Source organism: Jaculus jaculus, chromosome 1 (genome assembly GCF_020740685.1).
Source record: "Jaculus jaculus isolate mJacJac1 chromosome 1, mJacJac1.mat.Y.cur, whole genome shotgun sequence".
Taxonomy (NCBI): domain Eukaryota; kingdom Metazoa; phylum Chordata; class Mammalia; order Rodentia; family Dipodidae; genus Jaculus; species Jaculus jaculus.
The window spans coordinates 148,409,551-148,437,316 of record NC_059102.1 but is presented as its reverse complement, the minus strand read 5'-3'; the positions used below and the strand labels follow the sequence as shown (position 1 = coordinate 148,437,316).

Below are 27,766 nucleotides of genomic sequence, written 5' to 3'. Positions count from 1 at the left end.
CACTCCCTCCCTCAGCACCCCATGGGCCTGGCTTGGGCATCTTTCTCTATAATGTCTATGTGCTTATTGCCAAATGCCAGAGGTGATTGGGTGCCAAGAGCAACATGGTTGTCAGGCTGAAATCCTCTTGGCTGTTCTGTGGCCTGGGGTAGGGCCAAGTGTGGCTGGAATAGGGATGCCTAAATGGGCAGTGAGGAGCCTCCATCCAGCGATCCCGGGTGTCCCTTTGGCTTATGCTGGCCTTACTATGACCTCCACAGAGTCCTGTGGCAAGTGCGGGCGTGGGTTGTGGCCTACCCTGTCTGCCGCACAGGCCCACGCTGCCCTGTCTGGGTGCTGTCCGTTCAAACTGAGCACCTCCCTGTGCCCAGCAGCTGTGACCCTGACCAGGGCCAGGCATCCGACACTGAGCACTATGGACTTCTTTCTTCCAGAACTACATGGGTCCCCTGCGGCTGGTACTGAGCCCAGCAGACATGGCGGCGGTCTTCATCAACCTCGAGGTGAGCGTCCCAGGCTTGCTGTCCTTCGGGCCTTGCAGAGCCGTGTTCTGGCCAGTGCCATGGCTGGCTTGTGGCTTGCAAGTAGGGGGAGAGCAGGTACCTGCCGAAGAGACTGTGTGGCTTCAGGAGACGGAGGGGTGGCAGAGGGTGGCTTTCTGAGACTCTCCGTGTGCTCTCTGGCCACCGTGCACAGACAGACCCCTACCACACTGACGGGGACCTGAGACCCTTAGGATGGAGCAAGGTTTCCGTCAGCACAGAGGGAAATGCGCTCCCCATCTGCACTGTGCATGTACGTCTGACTGCCGGCATGCCCCAGGCCACTCCAGTGTGGTGGCTAACTTCCTGTGGTCAGCAGAGCACGTGACTGGATTCCAGCCCCAAAAGGCACACGCGAGCCGGTGCTCAGCCCATTCATCGGGCTCTCTTAACACCTTCTGTCATCTCGACAGGTGGGCTCTGCTCTCGTTCTCCCAGCTGGCTGACCCAGGGTCTCAGATGTCCCCTTTACTCTGTGCACCCTGACCTGCTGTGAGCCGCAGCCAGGATGAGTGACCGTTGACAGGAAGGAAACCCGGGCAGGGAAAGAGAAGGCCTCAGGGTGTTGCGTGCTGTTGCACATCAGCTGTGAAATGTGAGGAAGGACGCTTTCCCTAGGCTGAAGCGACGTTGCGGTGTGGAGAAGCCATCCTGCAGATGCAGAGCTGTGCTGCACGGCCCCTCTATTCTCCTGAGTAGCAGGAAGGACCACAGAGACACCAGCCAAGAACGGTGGCCCCTGCCTTCTCCATTCCCTTTTCCACGAGAGCCCGTGATCTTACGTTGCTTGGGGCTGACTGATGCTGGCCTGGGCAGCTTCCCTACCACTGTGGAGCAGGAGCGAGTTCAGGCCCTTTTGCCTGCCCAACACCTACCCAGCTGGGTGACATTGGTATTCACGGGGCCGAGTGCCTGTCTAGTACTGGGATTTCATGGCCTCGTTGGCTGACTGTGTGTTTTTCCTGCAGGACCTCATCAAAGTGCACCACAGTTTTCTACGGGCCATTGACGTGTCCATGATGGCGGGCGGCGGCAGTCTGGCCAAGGTCTTCCTCGAGTTCAAGGAGAGGTGAGTGTTCGCTGGGTGGGTACCTTGTCTCTGTCTTTGGGGCTTGGGCCTGGGCAGGACAACAGATGTAAACCCTTCATGTAGGTGAAAGCTCAGATTCTGCAGAGAGGGGCATGTGACTGCTTTCTTCCAGACACCTGTCCTTTTTTATACAGGAAAATGTCTGTCCCCTGTTCCCTCATCATAGCCTGGAGGGCAGGGCACCTCTGAGCCCCTGCACCCATCTTGGCTTCTCTTTCTTGTCAGGATCTTTTTTTTGGGGGGGGGGTTTCGAGGTAGGCTCTCACTCTAGCCCAGGTTGACCTGCAATTCACTATGGAGTCTCAGGGTGGCCTCGAACTCACGGCAGTCCTCCTACCTCTGCCTCCCGAGTGCTGGGATTAAAGGTGTGCACCGCCATGCCCAGCTGCTTGTCAGGATCTTGGTGACCAATGTCCATGTCATCATGGCATGCCCACTGTGCTCCAGGCCCAGTGTCCGAGGAGGCCTCCCCACCCCCACATGCAAGCTGGGTACAAGATGAGCAGGTTACCCTCTGCTTCTGATGAAATTCGGGTGTGGTGACACACACCTTAAACCCCAGCACTTGGGAGGCAGAGGTAGGAGGATTGCCATGAGTTTGAAGCCACCCTGAGACTACAGAGTGAATTCTAGGTCAGCTTGAGCTAGAGCCAGACACTACCTTGAAAAACCAAAAAAAAAAAAGAAGTCAGATCCACCATGAAGGTTAGACAGAGGGGTTCTGGGGACAGGGCAGAATGAGATGGTAGTATTGTGACCTCACTCCCTCCTTTGCTGCTAACAGTGTGATCATTGACATTGACGTACACTCCTGTCAATTAGACACAAGTTTAGTGCCTGGGCCATGCAGTGCTGTAAATGGGAGCCAGGCTGCACCTTGTCTGCCCACGCAGGGGCACATCCAGCAGAAGCTGCCTTGGCCTGCCAGGAGGAGAGAGACAAGCCTCTGGATGAGGTGGGGGTACACTGGGCAGCTGCTGCACTGCACTGTGCTGGCACAGCTGGCCTGATCCTTGAGTGTGGGGACATGTGCTTGGAGCCTTGTCCCCTCCACTCGTATCTTTGCCTGGGCGCCGCCATGTCTCTGCAGCTCTCAGGACAAATGTCCGCAGGGCCTGGGTGAGCTGTGGGCATCGCAGGTCAGAATCCTGTCGTCTCTGAGTCTGGCGGCCCCTCATCCTCTACGGCACGTCTAGACACAGAGGTGGTGGGGAGCCTGGAGACCGCCAGAAACTGCCTACATTAACCAGGCCTGTCAGCTGGGCAAGGCTGGCTTGGACCACCTCAGCTCGTCGTTAAGAACAAATAGTGCCAACGGCAGAGATACGGCTCTCAGGAACAGCACGGCACCCGGGAGGCTTCATGTGCCACTTGTCACGCCGCTGACACAGTTCGTACTCCCTGACTGGCAGCAGGGTTCTGGAAGCCTCCAGGAGGCATGAGAAGGTGGTCCCCTGAGTAGCTCTCTGGTGCAGTGGGCAATTCCGGTTTCTCTTGTGTTGAAGCTTTGCAGCCTGTTCTTTGAAACAAGGAACATTGATAGGGATGAGCAGAGGTGACAGGTGGCTAGCCTGCCTGCCCTAGGAACAGTCTGAAGCCTGGGGTTCAGTTGTCTGCACTGTTTTCATGGTCAAGGCCAGGCCCGGCATGGGAGCTATGAAGGCAGTAAGCTTGTCACCTGGCCAGCCAGGTGTCCAGGGCCCAGGCCTGTCGGGAAGATGCTGACTGCTTTGTCGATTTGTTGAGATTCTCTTCACCAAGTTCCCTTCTCAGCTTGATTCAGCCCTGAGGGCCTCGTCCTCCTTGTTCGCTGATTCCGCAAGCATTTCTAGAGCGACAGCTGTGTACGGCTCCTGAGCTCTGGGTCAGAGACAGAGCAGGGCTGGTTCCTGTGGGGTTGAGGGGACAAGACAGTGGATCTCAAGGGGCAGCAGTAATGCCAAGAGCCCAGGAGGCCTATGGGGACCCCAACAGAGAATAGCGTGCCCTGAGGGAAGAGCAGGAGCAAGAGCCAAGTGGGTGAAGGGAGACACTGAGGTCTGATGGAGGGTTCTGGAATCTCCCTGGCTCATTTAACGAGTCAGGGTTTTGGCCTTTTTTTGAGGGCAGGGGGAAATTGCTGAGAGAATTTTTAAAAAGGAAAGTGCTGTGCAGTTTATCATTTGAAGAATGGAGTAGCACTCAGGTGACCAGCACCTCAAGGCAAAGGGCAGTCTCCTTCCTCTTTGAAGGTCTTGCTCCTATTCATGCAACCTTGGTCCTGAGCTGAGGAGAAGCAGCTCTTAGCCTCGTCCTGTGGGCCTGGTGGGAGTGCTTCCCACTCCAGGCAGTTGGGCCTCGTGTTCTGTGAATCTGGATGTCAGGAAAAGCAGCATGATGTTTATTTCTGGTCAGCGCTGGCCAAGCTGGGCCAGCTGGGTGAATGCGGGACAAAAGGGAAGTGTCTTGGGATTGGTGGAGCTGCAGGAAGTCCCCAGGCTAGCTGCTGAGAGGCTGCAGTAGGACATTGCATAAGCACATCCAGAAACGCAGGTCATTTCGAGGTGAGGTATGGGGTCTGCCTGTCCGCCAGGCCATGTGCAGCACCATGTGTATTTGGAGATGAAGCTCTGAGAAGGGTGATGAGAACGGGAGGCTTTGCACTATGACTCCACGCCACAGACCCAGGTTTCAGACCTTCTCACCTCCAGCCCAAGGGTGGCATGCTTGGGTGTCCTGCAGGGAGAAGGTCCCATGGTTGCTCTGTCTGAGACCCTCTGAACTCAGCATACCTGAGTCCCCTCACAGCCTAATCCTTATTTCCTAGGTTTAAAAAAAAAAAAAAAGACAAACGAGTGTGGGACAGAGGTGGTAACGAGGCCACAGTTCTGGCATGTTCCTATAGCCTCAGTGTATTCAGGGCCCACAACTTATGATACTTAATCCTTGCGGCCTGTCTCCAAGCACCTAGAGATGTTGGGGCTGAGTGGGTGAGAGAAATCAGTCAGGGGTTGGCGGGGGCAAGGGAGATGGCTCAGTGAGTAAAAGTGCTTGTTGAGCATGCATGAGGACTCAAATTCAGATTCTAAAAACAAAACAAAACAAAACACTGGTGTTGTAGCACATATCTATGCCCCAGTGCTGGGGAGACAGAGACAGGATCACAGGGTCATCCCTGGGTACCTATTGGCTAGTTAGTCTAGCTGAATCTGTGAGTTCTGGATTTTCAGTGAGAGATGCCGTCTCAAAGCATAACGTGGAGGGCTGGGAAATGGCGTAGTGGTTAAGGCGTTTGCCTGCAAAGCCTAAGGGCTCCAGTTTGATTCCCCAGGACCCACGTAAGCCAGATGCACAAGATGCATCTGGAGTTTGTTTGCAGTGTCTGGAGGCCCTGGCATGTCCATTCTCTCTATCAATCTCTCTCCCTCTTTCCCTGTTGTGAACTGACGGGCAGAGTAATACAGCCTACAGACTGGGCATGGGGCTCAGGGTGGCAGGTTTGAGTCTCCTCATGTGTTGCTGGTGAGTCCCCAGGCCTCGTTGCCCGGAGAGGTGATGACTGCAGTCTGTGGGAAGCCAGCCAAGATCTCAGCGTTGAGGGATGCCAGGTGACCTGTGACGGGTTGGCGGCGTGGGGGGAGGGGAGGTTGGGTAACTGTCAGAAGCCACGTCCTGCGTATTCTCTAAGCTGGCCACAAGCCCCTCGAGTGCTCTTCCAGACGCCCTTCTGCCTTTGCTTGGGTCTTGGTAGTTTTTAATCATTTAATTTTTTTAAACATTATTTGTTTAAAGAGTAGAAAATAGCCTTTCCCCGCCACTTGCTTTCAGAGGTGGAGGGTTTTGCTTAACTTTTACATTAAAATCCTCAGTGTGGGGGCTGGAGAAATGGCCGAGCAGTTACGGCGCTTGCCTGCAAAGCCAAAGGATCCAGGTTTGATTTCCCCCAGTGCCCACGTAAAGCCAGATGCACAAGGTGGCACATGCATCTGGAGTTTGTTTGCGGTGGGTACCGGCTCTGACATGTCCACTCTACCTTTCTCTAAATAAATAAATAGTAAAATTTAAAAATTTTTTTTAAAAAAGCAGTCTGGTAATAGACTGATTGACGTGAAAGATGTGGGTCAGCTTATCACCCGGGGGGAGGGGCTTTTGATTGGCCTACTGCCCATGGCACCAGGTAGTATAGCAGCCACAGGGCTGTGTCCTGGCAGGTGCCGTATGTAGGTGGATTGGGCAGAGGGCCGTTTGGATCTGCAGTTAGGTGAGCTGCCCGTTCCAGGGCCACAGCTAAGCCCTTGCCTGGTGTTGTGGAGCCTCAGCCTTGTATTGTTCCCGGTGGGCTGTACCGAGTTGGAAAGGGGTCTCCGTGAAGACTGAGGACATGCCAGCTGCCAGCCATGCTTATTGCCCAGGGAGCTCAGAATATTTGTTAAGAGCTGGGATACGTGTTAGAGATGTGTCACTGGACCCATACCAGCTCTGAGCTGCCCCGCCCCCGCCCCCACCACTGGAAAACATGTCCACCCGCTGCTGTTTTTCTGTGCCCCAGGCTTAAATTTGGCCAGGGGCTGGGTGTGTTTCCTGGTCCCAAAGGCCCAAAGCTCAGGGACAGGAGACTCACTTCGAGGCTCACAAAGCAAAACCTGGTCATCCCAGGGTCTATGGTGACAGTTGACCACACACTTCTTAAGTGTCACCAGTGGAAATCTCGCCAACTGTAGGCCCCACCACTTGCAACAGCCCTGTGCTGGCCCGTCTTGGAGATAGGGGTCCCAGTGGGCCAGAGACTACCCCAGAGTTGTCCGGGAAACCTCAGCAGGTCCCTGGCATAGCACTTCTTGACATCTGGTGGGATGTAGCTGGAGCTCTGAGAATAGGCTCAGGCTCCCAATACGTTTCTCTGGCCCCACCCGGCTGATACGCATTAGCTGGGCAATTTACTGGGGCCTCAGTGCCCTGCCTGTAGAACAGGCGTGCCGCCCCCACCTTCACAAGAGGGTCGTAATGCTGGCAGCGAGGCATTTGGTAGCAGTGTCCCTGTAAGGGAGTGTCTGTGTTATCCTGGCATGGATGGGCCTCCTCCTATGGGGCCTGCTGTGTATTCAGGGCACGAGGGATTGAGCGGTGAAGTCATAACCTAGCTTCCCCAGTGTCCCGAGAGAACCCGGCTTCTGGTCTCTAGAGACACTGACCCTAGAGGACAATGCATGGACCAGGGTGGGGACAAAGGAGAAGGGATCTAAATAAGACAGCAAGAAGGTCATCTGAATGGCCAAGAGAGATGGCAGCATGAGGTGCCAGGAGGAGAGAAGCAGAGGGGCTGGTTAGAACCCTGCCGCTTCTGCCTGGGGGCACAGGCTTTGTCCACGTTCTGGGTACAAAAGGCGCATGGCATTGACACCCTCAGAGAAGCAACAAGGACCACTTTGGACTTTCCCCCTTGGCATGGCCTCAGGGTAAGACCAAGCCAGGAAAGGCCTCCCATGATTGGCCCTGGGGACAGGACATGAGCCCTGGGAGGCAGGAAACTTCTCTTGACCACGGTGTTCTTCAAGGGCAGTAATGGGGGGGGAGGGTTCAAGAACAGTAATGGAACCCAGGGATCATGACCTGAGGTAGCCTTAGATTGGGGGTGTGGGGTAGCCTCCTTTGCCAGTGTTTTGGCAGCTCTCTCCCTGGATTTAGCGTGTATAGGAGGAAATAAAGTGGCCAGGGGAGAGCAGAACCATGAGGCTAGGGAAAAGGCCACTGCTGTGTGGCACAGGCTCCCGAGAAGGAAGCAGGGCTCCTCAGCCACGAGCGCCTCGGACTCGTGCGTGGGTGCATTCGCACGCGTGTGGCCCACCCTGCCTCACAGCTGCCGTGAGCATCCTGCTTCACCATGCACGTGCATGTGTGGGGGTATGTGACACGTGTGTTGCTGTGCACCCCACAGACTCCTGATCTATGGAGAGTACTGCAGCCACATGGAGCATGCCCAGAGCACACTGAACCAGCTTCTTGCCAGCAGGGAGGACATCAGGCAGAAAGTGGAGGTAATGGGGCTTCCCGGTGCCCTCAGCCTGGGGCAGTCTGTGCTTAAGTCGCAGCTGGCTGCTCAGAGCCTGGCGTGTGCGCGTCAGCATTCGTGCTCACCTTGTGGAGAGGTGGGGGGGGGGATGTGGGCTGGGGGGCTTGAGAAGGGGAAACGTTAGTGACATATTCGTGGTTTCGTGGCTTTCTTTCCTTTCTTTGCGTTTTGTTGAGCGGGTTCCAGAACACGTGCCTCAGGCCACAGACTGTGGAAACCTGAGCTTGGGACCGAATCTATTTCAACAAGAGTCTGTGACACTTAGCCCTGCACCCCCCAGGAGACATTGCCTGCAGTAGCCTAGGTAGTTTGCTGTGGAGGGACCCCCAGTTCTATTTCCTAGAGGGTCCCAGGTGACTCTCTAAGAGTGCTGGATCTTCTGTCCTCTCCCCGCTGTCAGCCCAGGCCCAAGGCCCATCTCTCCCAGATTGTTTCTCCTGTAAGCCTTTTCTCAGGCTCCTCCTGACCCCCTCATCCAGGGCAGCTGTTCCAGCTGGAGTGTTCCTGACTGACAAGATCAGGGCCATCCTGTGTTTTATTGTGGCTGTTTGTTTTTGGTGTGGGGTGGGGGGCGAGGAATATGCATGTGTATGTGCCGATGTGATGAAACCCCATGTGCTAGATTGCCTACGGCGTCTTGTGGGCTCACCCATGGGGGCTGGAGAACATCAGATGTCCCTCCTTATCACCTGCCTGCTTGCTTTCTGTATAACTGAGTCTCTAACTAATTCTAGAATTTGCCATCTGTGAGCCTCAGTGGGTCTCTGATTTCTGCTCCCTACAGGACTGGGGTTCCAGATGTGCATGGCCTTGACCAGCTGTGTATATGAGTTCTGGAGAGTGGAACTCAGGCAGTCTCAGGCCCTCTTGCTTGTGAAGGAGGCACGCTTAACTGCTGAGCCGTATCTCCAGCCCCAGCTCGATTTTAGGGTGCCAGCTTGAGCTCGGTGGCCCATGATGCTTACCCCTCATCCAGGCAGCTGCTGGGGACCCCAGTCCCAGGGTAACTCCACAGCTTCATGTGAGCCCCTTCCCTGTCTGGCTTTTCACAGAGCCAGCGGCAGACCGTGGGCTGTGGCCATTCTATAAGGCCTGAGGACCAAGGTGTGTCAGGCAGGCCTGGGAGGTGCCATTAAGCAGGGAGCCCTTTAGAATTCCATGTTCCCACCATTCCCCCTGAATGTGAGGGGCAACATGTCCCACCCATGTGCCATGATGCCCATGCATGCATGTGGCAGAAGGCTGGACATCCTGGCCTGACTCCAGGCCTGAGATCTCCCTTCCCCAGGTAGCCAGCACTGGGGTTGGACCCTCCAGGCTGGGAGCCTCTCATCTGCTCACTGCTCTCCCACACCCAGGAGTGCACTCTCAAGGTCCAGGATGGCAAGTTCAAGCTGCAAGACCTGCTGGTGGTGCCCATGCAGCGGGTACTAAAGTACCATCTGCTACTCAAGGTAAGGTCCCCAGCCCACCCACCCACCGTACCCTGGGCAAATAGGTTCCGAGGACGTGGGCTGTAGATCACAGGCAGGGTTGAGCACAAACAGGTTGATGAATCTGTACTTAGCATAACGAAGCCTGCTTGATACATACTCTACTAATTTCTTTTCTCGTTGCTGTGACAATGTATCTGGCAAAAGCAGCTGAAGGGAGGAAGGTTCGTTTTGGCTCACAGTTTGAGGGGTTACAGTCCATCATGGCGGGGAAGGCATGGCAACCGGAGCGGGAGGCGGCATTTGCAGTCAGGAAACAGAGAGATGGATGCTGGCTCTGGGCTAGCTTTCTTCTTCTTCTCTCTCTCTCTCTTTTAAATTTTTTGTTTATTTGAGAGCAATAGATGGGGGGGGGAATGGGCACACCAGGTCCTCTGGCCAATGCAAATGAGCTACAGATGCATGCACCACCTTGTGCATCTGGCGTACGTGGGTACTAGAGAATCCAGCCTTGAACCGGGGTCCTTAGGTTCCACAAGCAAGTACTTAACTGCTAAGCCATCTCTCCAGCCCAGCTTCCTTCTTTTTATTCAGTCCAGAACCCCAGCTATGGAATGGTACCACCCATGGGCAGATCTCCCCACCTCAATTAAGCTAATTTAGAAACTCCTTCACAGACATGCCCAGAGGTTTGTGTCCTAGGTGATTCAAGAGTCTGTCAAGTTGACCATTGCTATTAACCATCACACATGCTAGGAAAGGTTATCGCAGTAACTAGACAGAGGGAGGCTATGACTGAACTAGTACCAGGGTCAGGAAGTGAGAAGAGAAGGAAAAACACCCCAGGCCAGGAGTTAGTGAGCTCTTGTGATTGATTGCTTGAGCCCCTGAGCTTCCCGGAAACATGGTGAAATGGAAATAGGAAAGTAGACCTCGGAGGGAAGATGGGGTGTCTTTGACACTCCTTAATGAATCATCCAATGACCTGTTAGCCCAGCACTTTGCTTTTTATGACCCTAATGTTCCCTGTCATGATAACCCCTCCCATTACTTGCAAGATTTGGAAGCACTACTGGAAGTGGAGCGTCCTCTGTGTTAGGGTCACGGTGTCTACTAGAACTGGGCAGCCGAGACACACCTGCCTGGGCTGGTGGGGTGGAGGTGATTTTTGTCACACCTTGTACCCTGTAGAAACATGGGTAAGGGTGCCACCCCTGAACGTGACCCCAGGATCCTCCTCTTACTCCCACAGGAACTCCTGAGCCATTCGACAGACCGGCCTGAGAGGCAGCAGCTCAAAGAAGCACTGGAAGCCATGCAGGTAGGTAAACTGAGGCAGGACAGGGATGGACCCAGGCTAGTATGCCAACATTCCTGAACCTGAGCTGAGCTCCCTGGCAAGCTGGGATGGTCACTGTGGATGTCTGCCCAGGATAGCACAGGCAGGAGAGTGGAGGGCCGCACTCTCATAGGAGGGGGAAGTGGTGGCCCAGGAACTGCAGGCCAGCTACTTTCCCCATGTGTCCAGGTCCCCAATCTCCCTTGCCAGTGATGGCCTCCACCCCACCTCCTGTTTTCTCACCTGCTGCCCACTGGGTCCATCAGTGGTCATCAAGCACCAACTCCATCCCAGGGGTCTTTTTTCCTCTTGTCCAGATCCACATCTTCCATTTGAGCGGTCCACCCACACCTAGTCCTGTCCTGTGACCTGCTTGGTTGGCTTTCTCCTTGGCCCACCAACACCTCCTTGTCCCTGGAAGCTCAGCTAATGTCATTACCCTGCTCAAACCCTTCCGTTGGGGCTGGGGAGATGGCTCAGTGGTTAAAGTGCTTCCTGCACAAGCATGAGTGCCCAAGTTCAAGTTCCCAGAGTCCACATGAAAAGCCAGACATGGCAGCATACTTCTTTTACCCTGCTGTGCCCATGGCAGGAAGGAAAGCAGAGGCAGGAGACTCACCCAGAAGCTTGCAAGCCAGCCAGTCTGGCGAACGCAGCAGTAAACATTGAGGGACCTTTAAACAAGGTGGAAAGTAAGGCCCCACCCAAGTTTGTCTTCTGACCTTGTCATGGGCGCCATGGCACGTGTGTGCCCACATTCAGCTGTCCACACACATACATACACCCCAAATCTTCCATGGTTCTCACTGCCATCTGCACCATCCACGGCGCTTCACCCTGTTCCGAGGCCTTCCACGGGGTCCTCACAGCTGTGTTTACCAGGAAAGCCCCAAGTTCCAGGCAAGCCCGAGGAGCCTTCCTGGCCTCTGTGCTTTCCCACCCCACTTGTCTGCTCCGGCTGCACTCTCCTCCCCATTATCTGCCAATGTCCTGCTTGTCCCGTCTTTGCCATGAACTTGACGCTGCCCAAGAAAGTTGCCTCTCAGGCTCCGTTCCCCCAGGCACCGTCATCTCTCCTGAGCCAGGCCTGTGCCTGTTACCGTCATCTGTGTCCCAGGCTGGGCACAGTGCTTGGTATGGACTGGGGTCCGTCGTCACTACCAGCCCCCTTTTACTGTAGTTTTTATGACTGATGCCCACCCTTGGGCGGTCCTTTGGGGCCCGAGCCTGCTTTCCTGTGACACTTTGTTTGAAGAGCAGAGGGCTGCGGTCTATCTCCCACAGTGCTGCCGGCCTAGATGGGGAGGAAATGGCTGCCTGGAGCTGCCTGAAGCTTTGTGTGAGCAGGTCTTATTTGCCCAGAAGTGTGAGGAGGGTGCCCCTGAACATAGTGCCATGGGTGACCACGGGAACCCATTGGTTCTGTACCCTCAGCTGTCTCCCCTACGGACCTGAGGCAGCTTTGCCACCATGGCAGAGAGATAGCATCTCCCCACTGCAGACACTCTCAGGTGGCGGTGGCCCATCTCAGGTTGTGTGGACGACTCAGCATGTGTACCCTGAGCCCCAGTGTGGTCTTGAGTTTGATGCCCTCAACACGAAATCACTGGATAACAGTTGGGCCCAGGTCTTTCCATGGGGTGGATGGCTCCCCTGGATGCAGCTCTTGGCGTTCCACAGAAAACACTGTGACCTTTGGGTGTATCCTCCACATGTCTTGAGAGCCACTGAGCCCCCTCCTACAACTTCAGAGTTGGAAGGGAATCTTAAGTTTTTCAGTCTTTTGGTTGGGCTTCTCTGACTCTGGTCTCTATTGGGGTCCCATCTGGGGGCTCTTGCCACCCAGGGCCAGGGGTGTGCAGTGCCCTGTCCAGAGTCAGTTTCCAATACTAATGTTCATGTTCTGCCCTTGACATTGGGTTCTTTGGAAGTTTAATTTTCATTTTATGGACAGGTGGATGAGAAGGCCATTTATAGAAAGACATTGCCTTAGGGAACTTCAGCTGTGCTAGGTCCAGGGCTTGGTGTGTGGACAGCGACAGCAAGGTGACCCTGGGAGTAAGAGGCCAGAAAAGAGGTGGGAACAAGCTCCAGGACATGGGCCTGGCCTGTTGTGTGTCAAGGATTTCCTTTCCACCTTCTGGTGGGCAGGGTCACTGCATTGTCCCACAGGGCTCTGGACACCATGTCCAGGCTTCTGCAAACTTTCTGGAGCAAAGTGAGTGCTGCCCCCACGTGGCCAGCAGGAGGGTTGCAGCTAGAAAGAGCTAGAAAGTGGAGTGAGGACTCCCTTCCCTGCAGGACCCAGTAACCTAAAGAGGGGACGTCCCAACGGTGAAGAGGTGTGTGTGTGTCCAGGTAGTGGACTGTGTGTGGCCTGCTGTGGCTCTATCCTCTGTCTGCTTCCTCTACTCTAACCATCAAAGGCTGCTAATGGGGTAGAGAGAGAAGCTATGTCATGGGACCAGAGTTGGCTGCTTCCGGCACCGTCAGCAACAAGGTGTTGGTTCTTCACTTGTCACATGGTTGTGCGATTTCTTGATCCCTCATTTCCTGGAGTTTCAGTCACCCATGACAAGACCTAAGAAGGGGCTCTGAGCTGTCCGCTAGGCCTGTAGGGGCTTGGAGCTCACTCCCTGCGTGGCTCAAGACGCTGACTAACCCTGTCTTTTGCTTTCAAGGACTTGGCCATGTACATCAACGAGGTGAAAAGAGACAAAGAGACCTTGAAGAAGATCAGCGAGTTCCAGAGCTCCATCGAAAATCTGGTAAGCACAGTGGCTCTTCTACCTGGGCGAGCTCATGAGGACCACGCAGCTCAGATAGAATAGGAGGAAGGCGGGACCAACGAGGCAGCCCAGCCAGTCGGCTGCCCACTGAGGTGGTGGGTACCTGGCATCTACATTTTATGTGCAGCCCCTGGCTCCCACAGACCCTCATCCAATTCATCTCATTCAAGTGCCCCATGCCTTGAAGACAGCCCTCTGCCCTGGGTTAAGGAAGAGGGATGAGTCGTATTGATAGCCCAGCCCCATTCCGTCTTTTCAGCCTGGACACCTTCAGGTCCTTGATACAGGCTGTGGTACCCAAAGGAAGCAACTTCCTCCTGGTCTGTGGACCTCCTGTGTCACGGCCATCTTTTTCTTTTTTCTTTTTTTATTTTTCCAAGGTAGGGTCTCACTCTAGCTCAGGCTGACCTGGACTTTACTATGTAGTCTCAGCTTTGAACTCTCTGCGATCTTCCTACCTCTGCCTTCTAAGTGCTGGGATTAAAGGCGTGTGTCACCATGCCCAGCCTCTTGTTTTTTTTAAGATTTATTTTTTATTTATTTGAGATAGAGGGATAATAGGCATATTAAGGCCTCCAGCCACTGCAGACAAACTCCAGATGCAAGTGCCACCATGTGCATCTGGCTTACGTGGGACCTGGAGAATTGAACCTGGGTCCTTAGGCTTTGCAGACACTTAACTGCTAAGCCATCTCTCCAGCCCTCACTGCCATCTAGGATGACCTCAGGAGGGGCAATAGACAGGTTTGGTTCATGGAAAAGGTGAGAGTTGGGGTTCAGTTGTCCCAGCCCACTTGAAAGCTGCTCCTTGGTTCCACCCCCCCATACTTCCACTAATTGGGGTTGTCACCGTCCTAAGATCTCTCACCCCATGCTGTTGGTCAGCTGGGGAGAGGAAATGGGCTGTTTCTGGAAGCAAGTATAAGGGTCCTAGATCACTGTTAGTTGTGGGGTCTGTGCATTGAGGGAAATTTAGCATACCCCTGCCTCTGCCTGTCAGACGACAGTAGCACCCCTGACATCAAGTGGTGACCACTCACTGCATCTCCAGATGTTGCCAGATACCCTGGGTACCAGCATCACCCAGATACAGAATCACAGGTTTTGCAATAGACGTTTCCATTTCCTGGTGATTTGGGCAGAAACCCAGTCTGGTACCTGAGACAGTGTGCCTATCCTCACCCACCCACAGAGGAGCCCCTTGTATACCAGGAACATCAAGAAACATCTTGACGTTCCATCGGTAGGGGAGCAGTGTTCTGAGGGCACCTCATGTCTCTTTCTGCTCAGGAAGAAATAAGTGGTTGTGTGTGTTTTTAAGGATGGATCTGAAGTGTTAGTGTGAGCTGTGTCCAGGCCTCTCACTGATCATTTATCTTTTCTTTTCCCCCTTCCCTCCCTTCCTTCCTTCCCTTCCTTCCTTCCTTCCTTCCTTCCTTCCTTCCTTCCTTCCTTCCTTCCTTCCTTCCTTCCTTCCCTCCCTCCCTCCCTCCCTCCCTCCCTCCCTCCCTCCCTCCCTCCCTCCCTCCCTCCCTCCCTCCCTCGTTTTGAGGCAAGTCCAACAGACTGGCCTCTTGTTTTTTTTTTTTCTGTGAGAGAGCAAAAGAGAGAGAGAATTGTCATGCCAGGGCCTCTGGCCACTGCAATCAAACTTCAGACACGTGCACCCCCCCTTTGTGCACATGTGCAACCTTATGTGCTTGCGTCACTATGTGTATCTGGCTTATGTGGGACCTGAAGAGTTTAACATGAGTCCTTAGGCTTTGCAGACAAGCACCTTAACTGCTAAGCCATCTCTCCAGCAGATGGGCATTGTTTTGGTGTTTAAATTCTCACGTATGAGTCACAGTCACTTGTTGATAAAAAGAATGGGTTTGGGGGTGTGATCCAGTTGGTTGTGTGCTTGCCTAGCTTGCATGAATCCCTGGGATTGATTCCCCAACACCTCATAAACTGGGTGGGGTGGCACAAACCTGTAATCTTAACACTCTGGGGGTGGAGGCAAAAGGATCAGGAATTGAAAGTAATCTTTGGGTAGGTGTAGAGCTGAAAGCCAGCCTTGGCTACACGAGGCCTTACCAAAATAAAATAAAACATAAAACACAACAAAACACAAGAGTATAAAGAAGGGTTGGTAGCTGGGTGTGGTGACTCACTCCTTTGATCCTAGTACTCGGAAGGCAGTGGTAGGAGGATCACTGTGAGTTCGAGTCCAGCCTGGAATTAACAGAGTGAATTCCAGGTCAACCTGGGCTAGAGTGAAACCCTACCTTGCAAAAAAAAAAAAAAACAGTGGGGGGAGAAAAAATGGGGTTGGTAGGCATTGGTGTCCCTGGGACCTGTCTTTGCACATAGTCCTGATGCCCTCTTCAGATAAAGCGTATACAAATGTGCTCTGTGCCTGGGTAATGTACACTGGAGTCCCCACGCAGATGTGTGACATCAAAGCTGTGGTCCCAGGCAGCTTTGGGAAGTGCGGGGATTGTGGGATCCGTGCTGCCAGGCCCGTAGCCACTCCATCTGGAAATTTCCCTCGGCCTCTTCTTAACATATGTAGACTTGTCCCCGGAAGGACATGCAGGGGACTGTGAAGAGGCAGACCTCTCCAGCTCAAAACAGAGCAACAGAGGCACAGGGAGTCCACAGAGTAACTGGAAAATGGGATCTCTGCTAGGGCTCGAGGCCACTTCCTGTTAAAAATGAACCCCCGTAACAGAACCCTGGCTGATGCTCGCCCTGATGCCATAGTGCCGCCTGCTCGATTTTTGTCCTCACAGGGCTGGGCGCCTGGCTTTTCCTTACAGCCCTGGGCTCCTGGCTTTTCTTGCAGCCCTGAGCTCCACACAACAGCCGTCTGTGAGCATGGCCAGGCTGTCAATCGCTCTTTGTTCCCGGGGTTCCAGGGAGTCCCCAGGGGTGCTGGCTGGAAAGGGATAGTCTCTCCCCAGCCCCTTCCTGGCTTTTGACTCCCGGATCCTGAACACCGACCCCCACCCCCAAGTCACCGTGTGCACGTGTCCCTAGCTCAAGCTTCTTGAGTCTCTGGGGAGCCACGCCCTGGCCACATGCCCCTCTGGCTCTGTGTCTAAGTAAATAGAGACAGCGGGTTGCCCTCATGGGGCTGACAGCCATTGCTTTTCTTTCCCAGCAAGTGAAACTAGAGGAATTTGGTAGGCCGAAGATTGACGGGGAGCTTAAGGTCCGGTCCATAGTCAACCACACCAAACAAGACAGGTGAGCAGGCTGAACCACGACACCGCACCCCACTCCCGACTGTGGCTCCGGTCCGGGGAACCTGCTCCCGGGCGGCCCGAGGCAGGCCTTCCTGAGGAAGGAACCACTGCACACGGGCCTCGCTTCGGTTTCAATTGCTTCCTTCCTTCTCTGAGCAAGCACGTCGGGGAGCGGCTGCCCGACGGAGGCACTGCCCTGCCCAGGGCAGGCACGGGGCCAGGCTTGGGGCCAAAGGCAGCGGGAAGGGCCCTGGCCTCCACATCACCTTCAGGGTAGCGGCCCAGTGAGCTCTCTCTGCCAAGTGACTGGCTGGGAATGACTGTACCCCGACGGGAGGGCAGGGCGCCATCCAGGTTTGCACAGAGTCCAGCGCGCATGTCCAGGCGCACTGCGGTCACGGCAGATTCAGGCTCTGTCCTCCCAGAGCTCCCACACTGGGGGGCACTAAAGCCAGAATTGGCAGTGACCTTTAGGCAGTGCTCTGAGGGTAGCCAAAAGAGAGGGTCTGGGAGCCTCTGCATGGGGGTGGAACTGAGAGGGGCTTTCTCAGGGAGTCATGGGAACAGCAGAGTCCTGACTAGGGGGGGTCAGCATGCCTGGTACCCAGTGGAGCAACGGAGCTCACCCTGGAGAGGGGACAGACGGCGTGTGCACGGCCTTGGCCCTCCTGGGCTGACTTCAGGTGCATGCTGGCCGCAGCCTTGGGGACCCTTCACTGGCATCACTTCACAGCGCGGTACAGGCTCTTCGTGCAGAGCGTGGTTGCCCTCCTGCCTGACACCTGGTGCACTGTCTGGCCAGGTACCTGTTCCTATTCGACAAGGTGGTCATCGTGTGTAAGAGGAAGGGCTACAGCTACGAGCTGAAGGAGGTCATCGAACTGCTCTTCCACAAGATGACTGACGACCCGATGCACAACAAAGACGTCAAGAAGGTGGGCACCGGCTCTTCCTTGGGGCCAGTCAAGCCAGGGTCAGGCATGGGGTCAGTGTACCTGGCAGCTAGGGAGCCTGAACCTGTGGGCTCGGTAGGTTGTCAGCCCTTTAGGAAGATCCCTTCTGCCGTTACCATGTCGTTGTAACTGTTGGGGGGACAGGCACCCCAGCTCCCCAGTAATGGCTGGAGCATAGGGAGAGGTCCTGCTCAGAGCCCCCTAGTGAGAGCTTGGCTTTCATCCTTGACTGGCATAACTCTCTCTCTAGCCTTGCTTGCTGCTCCCACCCCAGCCATGTTTGCAGTAGGGTTGTGAGGGCCTGGCTGTGCCCTGATGGAAGCTCTAAAGCCCAGTGGACTGGGATTTGTGTCTACCTGGAGCGGGGCTGTGGCTTCAGGGGTGGGTCTCTGGCTGTCGGGGCAGGCTGTTGCTATTGAGGCTGGTTCTGGTAGTGGGGACCCTGTTTTCTTTCTTTTTTTATATATATTTTGGCTTTTCAAGGTAGGGTCTTGCTGTAGCCCAGGCTGACCTGGAATTCACTATGCAGTCTCAGGGTGGCCTCGAGCTCACAGCGATCCTCCTTCCTCCACCTCCCAAGTGCTGGGATTAAAGGTGTGTGCCACCACACCCGGCCCTCTTTTAAAATATTTTATATTTATTTATTTATTTGAGAGGGAAAGAGGCAGAGCAAGAGAGAGAGAGAGAGAATGGGCTTGCCAGAGCTTCCAGCTACTGCAAATGAACTCCAGATGCATGTGCCACCTTGTGCATCTGGCTTATGTGGGTCCTGGGAAATCGAACCTGGGTCCTTTAGTTTTGCAGGCAAGCACCATAACCGCTAGGCCAAGTCTCCAGCCCCTGACCCTGTTTTCATTCAGTCTTTCTTCAGCTGAGGCTTTTTTTATACCCAGCACTTGGACACCTGCTGTGTATAGCCCAGGCTCTGTGGTGAGGTCAAGAGCCTACCTATATAAAACCTGGGCCCTGACCTTCAAAATGTCCCCACACAGGGTACACACCCAGTGTGCATGTGTCCCTCTCATGCCTGGTGACAGAAGCAAGCAGGGGCTGAGGCTTCTCCCTGAGCTTGGCCTCCTGCTCTAGCCTCTGTCCTTCTTTAGCCCGGCGTGCTCAGCAGAGACTGTCGTGCCCGTCCTGGGCTACCAGCTGTCCCAGGCTGCAGCGTGACAGGGCAGGCATAATCCTCGCAATGACTGTCTTTCCTTTCCTCTCATGCTTCCTAGTCTCACGGGAAGATGGTAAGCCTCTGGTGTCTTCCCCGCCCCGCCCACCCCGCCGTCCTCTCCTCCCAGCTGCCTGTGCTCCTCCTCCTCTGCTACTGTGTCCGTGGCTCCCTGGGCCCGAAAAGACACACTCCTGGCGCTCCTCTCCACCGACTTCTTCTTAATCACCAAAGTGACCCATGTTGGTGGCCAAAGTCATGCTTTACAGAAGGAAAGTTAACCAGATGACTGTCCGTTGCCCTTCCCATGAGGCGAAGGTGGGCAGCCACTGGACACGTGGCAGGCGGGGTTTCTTGGTCTCTGCCCTGCATTATTCTCCTCACTTTTCCTTCCCTCTTTCTTCTCGCCTTGCCCTCCATCTCTTCCTTATTCCTTCTCTCCCTTCTGCCCTCCCTTTACTTCCACTGCTCCCTCCTTCCCTCCCTCCCCTCCTCCCAACAGAAAAGGCCACATTTCTTCTTGAAGCCCTTTGCAAGCTCAAACCTGGAGAATCGGCCAAGCCTGTGGGTGGGTCTGGCGGCCGGCCACTCAGCTGTGGGCTCCGCAGATCCGTGGCCGTCTGACCCCAGCCTTGCTTCCTTGACCTATCGCTTTTCCTCAGAGATGAGGTTCTCCCGTTACACTAAGGAAGTGGAAGTGGGCAGGGCTATGGAAAGCCCTGGCTACTTCCTGAACATAGATCACCTGGGGACCCCTACCCCCACCCCCACCCCCACCCTGCAACAGCAGGATATTCTGTTAGAGTGCGGGTCCTGAGCATTGACTTCCGTGCACACGTGTTTACACATGCAGACTAACGTGACCTCCGTTTACCCGCATTGTCCTCACGTACACACGTGCGTACATGTGCACAGGGCAGGGCCCCCACATACGTACATGTGCCTGCTGTAGAGCATCCCTGCACACATAGGTCCACATGCAGGACACTGATCACAGGTCAGAACACATGCACATGTGCACACATGAATGCACGCTGGGCCCCAAGACTCCGGCAGGGGCGCACACGCACGGATAGTCTTTCACAACCGTCATGTGTGCTCAGAGATAGGCACACAGGAGCAGTACACACGCAGGGTCATGTATTTGCGTGCCCACAGGGAAGGACGAGTGCCCTCAAGCACTTGGCTAGTTGCAAATCCAGGCGTGAGTTCACAGACACCCGCACCTGCCAGTCCTCGCCCCTATTCAGGCAAGGGCCTAGGCGCCCTCATATTCTCTCGTGTGGGCAGGTACAGGCACACACGGGCGCATGCACACGCAGCCCTGGAAGAGTGTGCATGCACACAGGCATAGGCACACGTGCTCACGCATCGTGCTGGCCCGAGAGCATGTGTGTGCCTGGCAGTGCCCGAAGCTGTGTCTGTTGCCAGCGTGTCCCCTGTCCCCACAGTGGTCCTACGGCTTCTACCTCATTCACCTCCAAGGGAAGCAGGGTTTCCAGTTCTTCTGCAAGACGGAGGACATGAAGAGGAAGTGGATGGAGCAGTTTGAGATGGCCATGTGAGTTGGGGTAGGCGCCTCTGGCCCTGCTGGATCTGACCTGCTGGCCCCCCACGATCGGGGCGGTGGGAAGTGGTTCCAAAGCCAGGACTGAGAAAAGCTCCTGCCGCATGAGGTGCCAGCCTGCTCAGCATTCCGCAGCCTACTTCCCTGTCTTCCCAGTCGTCCCACGTGGAGTCTGCCATCCTGTCGGGGTGGGCCTCACACACCGGGCATTGCGCAGGGAGCAGCCTGGGGTGATGCTTGGTGACCAGATCCTCCGGTCCTGTGGGGATGCTCAGAAGAGCTTCCTGTGTGATCCAAAGGAAACCTCAACATGTAGAACAGAGATCCTATGAGATCCAGGGAGTACCCAACATGAAGAACAGAGATCCTATGAGCTCCAGGGGATCCCCAACATGCAGAACAGAGATCATATGAGATCCAGAGGGTACTCCAACATGTAGAAGAGAGAAAGCTGATGAGTGCTCTCATAGGCTGGTGGGCTGGGGTCCTGTCACCTACTCCTGAGCCTTGCCACTTGGCGACACGCAGATGGGACCCAAGAGGGTGCTGGAGATGCAACTGGATCAGGGCTGGTATATAGCAGGCAACAGCAGCCTGCTAGCTTGTATCCTGGCTGTGTAAGCCCCAGAGCAACCCCCCTCCCCCCGTCACTGTTTCCGTGGGCTGGAATTTTCCTCCCAACATTGTATTGAGAGCAACTTCAACTGCTCACGCAAGCTGAAGCATGCCATGTGAGCGCCCATCTCACCGCGCACACCTCTTCCTCGCGCCGGCGCTTCTCCCCATGTCCTGCCTTCTTGTGTCTGACAGTGAGGAAGGTGGGGGTGTGCTCCCCAAGGCACCTTCAAGCACCACCATGAGCTAAGTTTTGTGTTTAGCTTTTGACGGCAGGCACGCATGCTTTGAAGTACAAATCAACTGCTTTATTGGCAGTTTCAACACATGGACATACTGTATTTGGATCGCAATCCTCTCCCGTGGTTGTGTGTCCTCCTCCCACCGAACTCCGTCTTCTTCCAAGTGCCTCTCTTCTATTTTGACTTTTTTTTTTTTTTTGCACTTTTCCTTCATCCATGATTCGTTGTTGAGCAGCCCATTATAGTGCAGATGTGACACTCACTGCAAAATCATTAACGCGGTGGCTCTTACATTCTTTCTGCCCCCTTTGCTTCAAGGTTTCCTGAGCCTTGGAGGACATGGTAGAGTGCTGAGCTCTCAACAGTTAGGAAGCGTGCAGCTTAGTGTAGTTGCCCCGCGTCTACAAGGCACAGTCCAGGACCATCACCGGATGCTACAAGCCACAGTAGTACCAAATCCTATGTATATTGATTTTCCTAAAGTGCAGGCCTATGGTAAGGTTCAGATTATAAACCAGACACAGTAAGGTTAACACTAAGAACACATAGGTCAGTGACTCAACAGGCTGTCAGCAAGTTGCCACCATCAACACTCTCTCACTGTAGGTCCAGTGCTAACGTAAGGATCAGCTGAACGCAAGTGCTGTAGTATTGTGAATATCTAGGTAACTAACGGGGGGGGGGGGTAACACAAGCGAAGGGTGATTCATAGCCTGGGTTAGAATGAGATTTCATTGTGCTGAGTTGAAAAGGTGTGGTGTAGGACCTGTGAACTGTTCCTGGAATTTTCCATTTCGTACTTTAAAACTATATTTTATTTATTTGAGAGAGAAAAAGAAGCAGAGAGCATAGGTACACCAGGGCCTCTAGCGGCTGCAAACAAACTCTAGACACACGTACCACCTTGTGCATCTGGCTTTACATGGGTATTGGGAAGTTGAACCTTTGTCCTTAGGCTTTGCAGGCAAGTGCTTTAGCCACTGAGCCATCTCTCTAGCCCCCACCATTTCATATTTTTATACCATGGTTGATCATGGGTAACTGAAACCTCAGAAAGCAAAACTGAATGGGGTGTGTTTGAATATATACACATGCCGAATTTGATGGATGTCTAGACCTGCTCCTTTCTCTGACCCAAGTAAAACTGCAGACAAGGGGTATAATGGTATATACCCTTGTCCACTTGGATGGATGTCCACACTTGTCCATGCTCAGGCTGTTTTGAAGACATTAGGACCTTCCACCTCACCTGTCAGGCACCCGTGTGCCAACATGGTGCATTTAAAACCTTCCACTCCAACCCTTAGTTTACCAGCCTACTGTGTGCTGGCAGAGAACCACGCTGGAGTCCGAGGTCCTGACCCGCCAGATCCCAGCTGTCCCCTGTGTGAGCAGGTTCAGGGTACCTGGCAATTTAGCACCCACTCTCATTTCCCACCAGGTCAAACATCAAGCCAGACAAGGCCAACGCCAACCACCACAGCTTCCAGATGTACACGTTTGACAAGACCACCAACTGCAAAGCTTGCAGGATGTTCCTCAGGTAGGGCCTCCTGTGCCTGCCCCGCTCCAAACCCTCCCTGGGCTCAGGGAGCTTCGTGCTTCACTGCCTCCCACCCCCCTTGTTCTCCGACCTCCCACCTTGGCCCGAGAGAAGTCCCGGAGAACTAGGGGGATACCCACAAGAGTCAGCAGCCCAGATCCTTAAAGTTTTGGGTCCAGCAGAGGGCCTGCTCCCTGGGTGCCCATAGCTGCTGCAGGGCAGGGTGGGGGCAGGGAAGCTGGGGTATTCAGGAAAGAGCAAGTGCTCCCACAGAGGGAGGGGTCCTGGAGGATTAGGCTGGGGGGGCATGGGTGCTCTGGGGCACATGACCAGGTGAGCCAGGTGGTGGGTACTAGGGCTCTCACTGTGGCTGAGTGTGCAAGGAACTGCCGCCTCTACCTTACTTCCCGCCCTCTCCCCACGCAGGGGCGTCTTCTACCAGGGTTATCTGTGCACCAGGTGTGGCGTCGGGGCGCACAAGGAGTGCCTGGAGGTGATTCCTCCCTGCAAGATCAGTAAGTGGCCACCTACCTGTGCACGGACACAGGTCCTACCACCCCCACTGCATCGGAGCTGTGCGGAGCACATACTCTGCCTTTCACCCGTTTGTGGACCATGCATCTGCAGGGGCCCAGATGAGAGGAACAAAGGCCTTGATGGGTTAACGCCTGCCCGGGAAGTTACCAAGAGGGATCCTTTCTTTTAAAAAAAAATTATTTTTATTATTTTTGGTTTTTCGAGGTAGGGTCTCACTAGCTCAGGCTGACCTGGAATTCACTATGTAGTCTCAGGGTGGCCTTGAACTCACAGGGATTAAAGGCATGCGCCACTACGCCCCGGCAAGCAGGATCCTTTCTGAAGCTCTCACTCCTGATTGGTCCGAGGACTTTCCCCCACTCTTCTGTGCTTCTGCCCCATTTTGGGAGTAAACCTCCACCCCTAGCTGGGAGCATGACATTTCACCCCAGAAACACCCATTATAATTGGATCCTGCTTCTCATTTCCCTCCTTGGCTACCTGCAGCCACAGCCGTGTTAGTAAAGGGATGTGCGTGCGTGCATCATGCGGGGCATTTTTAGTGCCAGAGGCTCAGAAAAGGGAAGAATTGAGTCTGGCTGGCAGTGGGCCAGGGGCAGGAGTAGGGCTTGGAGACCCCTGAAGTGTTTAGTTTCAGGGTCGGTGCACGTGTGGTTTTCAAAGAGTGTCCCATCTCACATCAGCAACCAAAAGCCCATGACAGTTCCGAGAAGTCAGGGCCTTGCCTCGCACTAAGGCAGGGAGATTCTTGTGTGGGGAACTGACAAGACACAAGACTTCCCCATGTTTGTTTTGTTTTGGTTTTTGAGGCAGGATCTTACTCAAGCCCGGGCTGACTTGGAACTCACTCTGTAGCTCAGGCAGGCTTTGAGCTCCGGGAGCTCTCCCTCAGCTGGTTTATGAACATGAGCCACCTCCCCCCCCCCCCACTCCCCGTCACTGCTTAAGGCTTCTTTTGTTGTTTATTTTCCCTGTGGTGTCCTGGTGGACTGTGCTTGATCTCCTTGCCCAGGCTAGGAAAGCTGTCTACCACAAAGCTACAATCCCAGCCCCTGTCCCAGGGACAACCCAGCAGAGATGGGGACATCTGCAGGATGCCAGGCCCTAGTCTGTGTGTCACTGCAGCACGCTCAGAGGACACCCGATTTGCTCCAAGCCCCAGGCTGCGAGCTGTGAGCCGGGACAAGATTCTCATGCAGGCGGGCCGGCCCCTCATCGAGGAGGACCAGGCCTCCTGCACTGGACGCGCTGGTGAGGTCTCTGCTTTGCTGCCCGGCACACAGCTTGTCATTTGGATCTCTGGAACAAATCCAATAAGTGTCACCTCCATCACCGGCCCCAGAAATTCAAATTCATCGACTTGCTTGAATGCCTTTTGTTGGCACCTCCGTGTTCTGAAGGGTCCTCTGTGTCTGTGTCTGAAGGGTCACCCCTGTCTGTGTCCATGTCTCAGTCAGGCCGATTTGTCACCCTGAGTCCCTACAGCGTAGGACATGTTCTGAGCCTTGAACTTGGATCAGTAGTGGTCACCGATTTCTGTGAGTGCTGCTAGCCCAGAGCCCTGAGCTGGAAGAGGATGGACCCATCTTCCAGATCCCATGTCCCCATCACAGCCCACTCTGGCCAGGTCTGAGTCCCCTCTGCTTGTTCCTGTGCCCTGGCTTTTCCACTTTGTCAATACTGCCCTCTTGTGGCTGTGGCTTCCTCCTGCAAGGCAACCGTCCATAGTTCCCAAAGTGGCTTTGTGTGTGTGTGTGTGTGTGTGTGTGTGTATGATTCTAAAAGTAATGTACTTAATTACCTAGATCTGGAGCAGGGGTGGGGAGAGAAGTAAAGAAGAAAACAGGCTAGGGAAACTGCTCAGTGGTTAAAGCACTTGCCACACAAGCATGAGGTCCTGAGCTTGGCTCTCCCTTGTCCATGTGAGATACCAGGTGTGGGTGGTACACACCTGCAGTCTCAGTGCTGGGGAAGCAGAGACACAGAATCCTTGGGGCTCACTGGCTAGCTAGTCTAGCCGAACTGTTGAGCTTGAGGTTTGGCAAGAGACCCTCCTTGCACATGCTCACCGTGTACCTACATCCACTCACTCCCCATTTGAACATGCGTACATACGTGCACATCATGTATAAAAAGAAAGAGATGTAAGGGCTGGAGAGATGGCTTAGTGGTTAAGGCATTTGCCTGCAAAGCCAAAGGGCCTCGGTTTGATTCCCCAGTACCCACGTAACCCAGATGCACAAGGGGGCACATGCATCTGGAGTTTGTTTGCAGTGGCTGGAGGCCCTGGCACACTCGCTCGCTCTCCCTCTCCCTCTCCCTCTGTGTGTGTGTGTCTGCCTCTTTCCCTCTATCGCTTTCTCAAATAAATAAATTTAAGAAGGAAACAAAGAAAGAAAGAAATGTTAGCAAAGAGTTTCTCTAGAAATAATCAAAGGCATGGGCTGGGGGTGTGGCTCAGTTTATAGAGTGCTTGCCTGGCATGCACAAGGCCCCGGGTTCAAGCCTCGGCACCACATGCTGTCACACACCATTCATCCCTGCACTCTGGAGGTAGAGGCAGGAGGGTCAGGAGTTCACAGTTATCCTAGACTACACAGTGAGTGTGAGGAGAGCCTGGGAAATATGAGACACTATCCCCTACCTCTCCAAAAAAGGGGCATAAAAGGTGAAGCTTTGGTGTATTTTAAGTTCATCTTTTCAGAAAACAGTGTCTCAGGATTACTTTTTTGCCCCCTTCTGATCATTAGGCAATCATTTCCTATATAAAACTTTGAAAAGTACAAGAACATCAGATGAGGTGGCCCGAGGCTCAGAAAAGAGAAGAATTGAGTCTGGCTGGCAGTGGGGCAAGGGCAGGATTCCCTCAGACACTGCATGGCATTTCCTTCCTTTTTCCTTGACCCCTGCTTGCCACCCGGTCCCTTAGATTTCAGTTCTCCCATACTGGGGCCGTGCCAGATGAGCAGTTTCAGGGTTCCCAAGCCAGCCTGTCATCCTCTTATATCGTCCCACCCCCTGGTTGGTACCAGGCATTATTTTAGGGGGCTTGTGACTCCTCGGAGGACATATGTGGTGGTTCCCCTAGTCCTTCTGCTGAGGGGTGCCATCCCTGACCCAGCATTTCCAGCTCCCTTGGGGCACATGCACGCTCCCTTCCCTCACCTTGGTTGTGGGGTTCGCCAGCAGGAAGTGCTTCTTGCGCCTTGGTCACCTTCCCTCTCTAGGCTGTGCCCAGCACTAATGCCAAGTAGATGGTGTGCTGCCCACAGGGACCAGGATGTCCCAGGGAGATGCTGGCTCCTCCCAAGAGCTTCTCTGTGGGAGTCTTCCACAGGGAGGGCAGAGCCTTGCTGCTCTGCTCCGAGGGATGCTGCCACCCAGGCGGCCAAGGCTCTGTCACAGACTTTGTGCCCAGAGCAGTCTGCAACGATGAATATCCGGGGTGTTGAGGTGCAGCTAGCTCCATACCATAGCTATCATGGTCCCTGTGTTGACTGCCCAGCTTGGCAGATGGCTGGGGCATGCCTTTTCATCTACATAACAGCCTCAAAAGAGTCTTGGCAGAGGATAGCAGCAGGGTGTCTCCAGCCCACACCTCCGGCTCATCAGCCCACAGGCAGGCAGTTGTCCATCGTCTGTGGAAATCTCCCCGTGAGTCCCAGGCACTGCCCAGTGGCCTGGGCAGTTGCCACCAAGAGCTGGTCTAGGTAGAAAAGTCCGGGCCATCTCAGGACTGACTTCCAGGCTGAGGTTCTCCTGTGGGCTCCCTAAAGCCAGAACTTAAGAGTTTGCCGTCAGGGCATCTTGCGAGGCTTCGCTGGGCGTGAGCACAGGTGTGCGTGTTCGCAATGTGCCTCTGGTTACAGAAGCCCCTTGCGGCTCAGGCAGCTCCCGTGGTGGGGTGTCCTGCGCACTGCTTGCCCTCTGACCCTGCTCTGCTTCCTTCGCAGGTTCCGCTGCAGACCTGGTGAGTTCCCCCCTCACCCTTCCCCTGCCCTGTGACCCTGCTTGGAAGTTCCGGGGGTCTTGAGGGCCGGGGCTGCTGCTCTGTGAGCTACGCGGCACACCTGCCCCAGGTCCCCTGCACTGTTTAAGTGACATGGTGATGAGGGTCGTCCACGTCACTTGTGGAGCATGGGTACTTCTGCCACTCCCAGCCCCTGGCACTCCAGCCCCAATAGCCAGCGTTGGAATAAGTGCCCACGTACCAGGCCCTGCAAAGCAGGCACAGAGATGTCCTTGGTCACACAGTGTCTGTGCTCCGAAGGCATGTCCCAGAGGTTGGGGGTGGTCAGGGAAGGCTTCCTGGTGGAGGGAATCGTTCCCGGTGAGGGTAGGGAGGTGAGTGGAGGGTACAGGTGAGAAGGGTATGTGAGGAATGTTGGGGGGGGTTAGTGTTAAAAAACAGGTACAGGACCTGCTTCCTGCCTTGATCCTTCTGTGGGGAGGTGCTGATGGGGGAACCAAAGGTTGAGGACTGCCTTCTCTTACCCCTCTGTCCTTGTCCTCACAGGACACCCTTGGAGCAGGACCAGGTGAGTGTGCTCGGCTCGGCCACTTCTGCTGTCATGCACATCAGCAGTCACCCAGTGAGCCAGGCAGGCTGGGCATGGTGACAGCACTTGGCCCAGCCCTTCTCTACGCTGGGCTCTGTCCTTGAATTCTG

The 27,766-nt window shown here is 54.6% G+C and overlaps 1 protein-coding gene across 1 annotated transcript in view; it reads left to right on the top strand.

Moving 5' to 3' along the window:
* The window catches only part of Vav2 (vav guanine nucleotide exchange factor 2), a 207,494-nt gene that overhangs the window by 161,770 nt on the left and 17,958 nt on the right, over positions 1-27,766 (top strand). The window contains exons 8-23 of the mRNA XM_045133914.1: positions 435-503; positions 1,511-1,611; positions 7,547-7,646; positions 9,040-9,135; positions 10,367-10,435; positions 13,135-13,221; positions 16,391-16,476; positions 17,278-17,410; positions 18,655-18,669; positions 20,045-20,154; positions 22,459-22,560; positions 22,987-23,075; positions 24,223-24,348; positions 24,522-24,635; positions 27,051-27,067; positions 27,614-27,635. Coding sequence (XP_044989849.1) covers positions 435-503; positions 1,511-1,611; positions 7,547-7,646; positions 9,040-9,135; positions 10,367-10,435; positions 13,135-13,221; positions 16,391-16,476; positions 17,278-17,410; positions 18,655-18,669; positions 20,045-20,154; positions 22,459-22,560; positions 22,987-23,075; positions 24,223-24,348; positions 24,522-24,635; positions 27,051-27,067; positions 27,614-27,635 — 1,336 coding nt within the window. The remainder of the gene's footprint in view (positions 1-434; positions 504-1,510; positions 1,612-7,546; positions 7,647-9,039; positions 9,136-10,366; positions 10,436-13,134; positions 13,222-16,390; positions 16,477-17,277; positions 17,411-18,654; positions 18,670-20,044; positions 20,155-22,458; positions 22,561-22,986; positions 23,076-24,222; positions 24,349-24,521; positions 24,636-27,050; positions 27,068-27,613; positions 27,636-27,766) is intronic.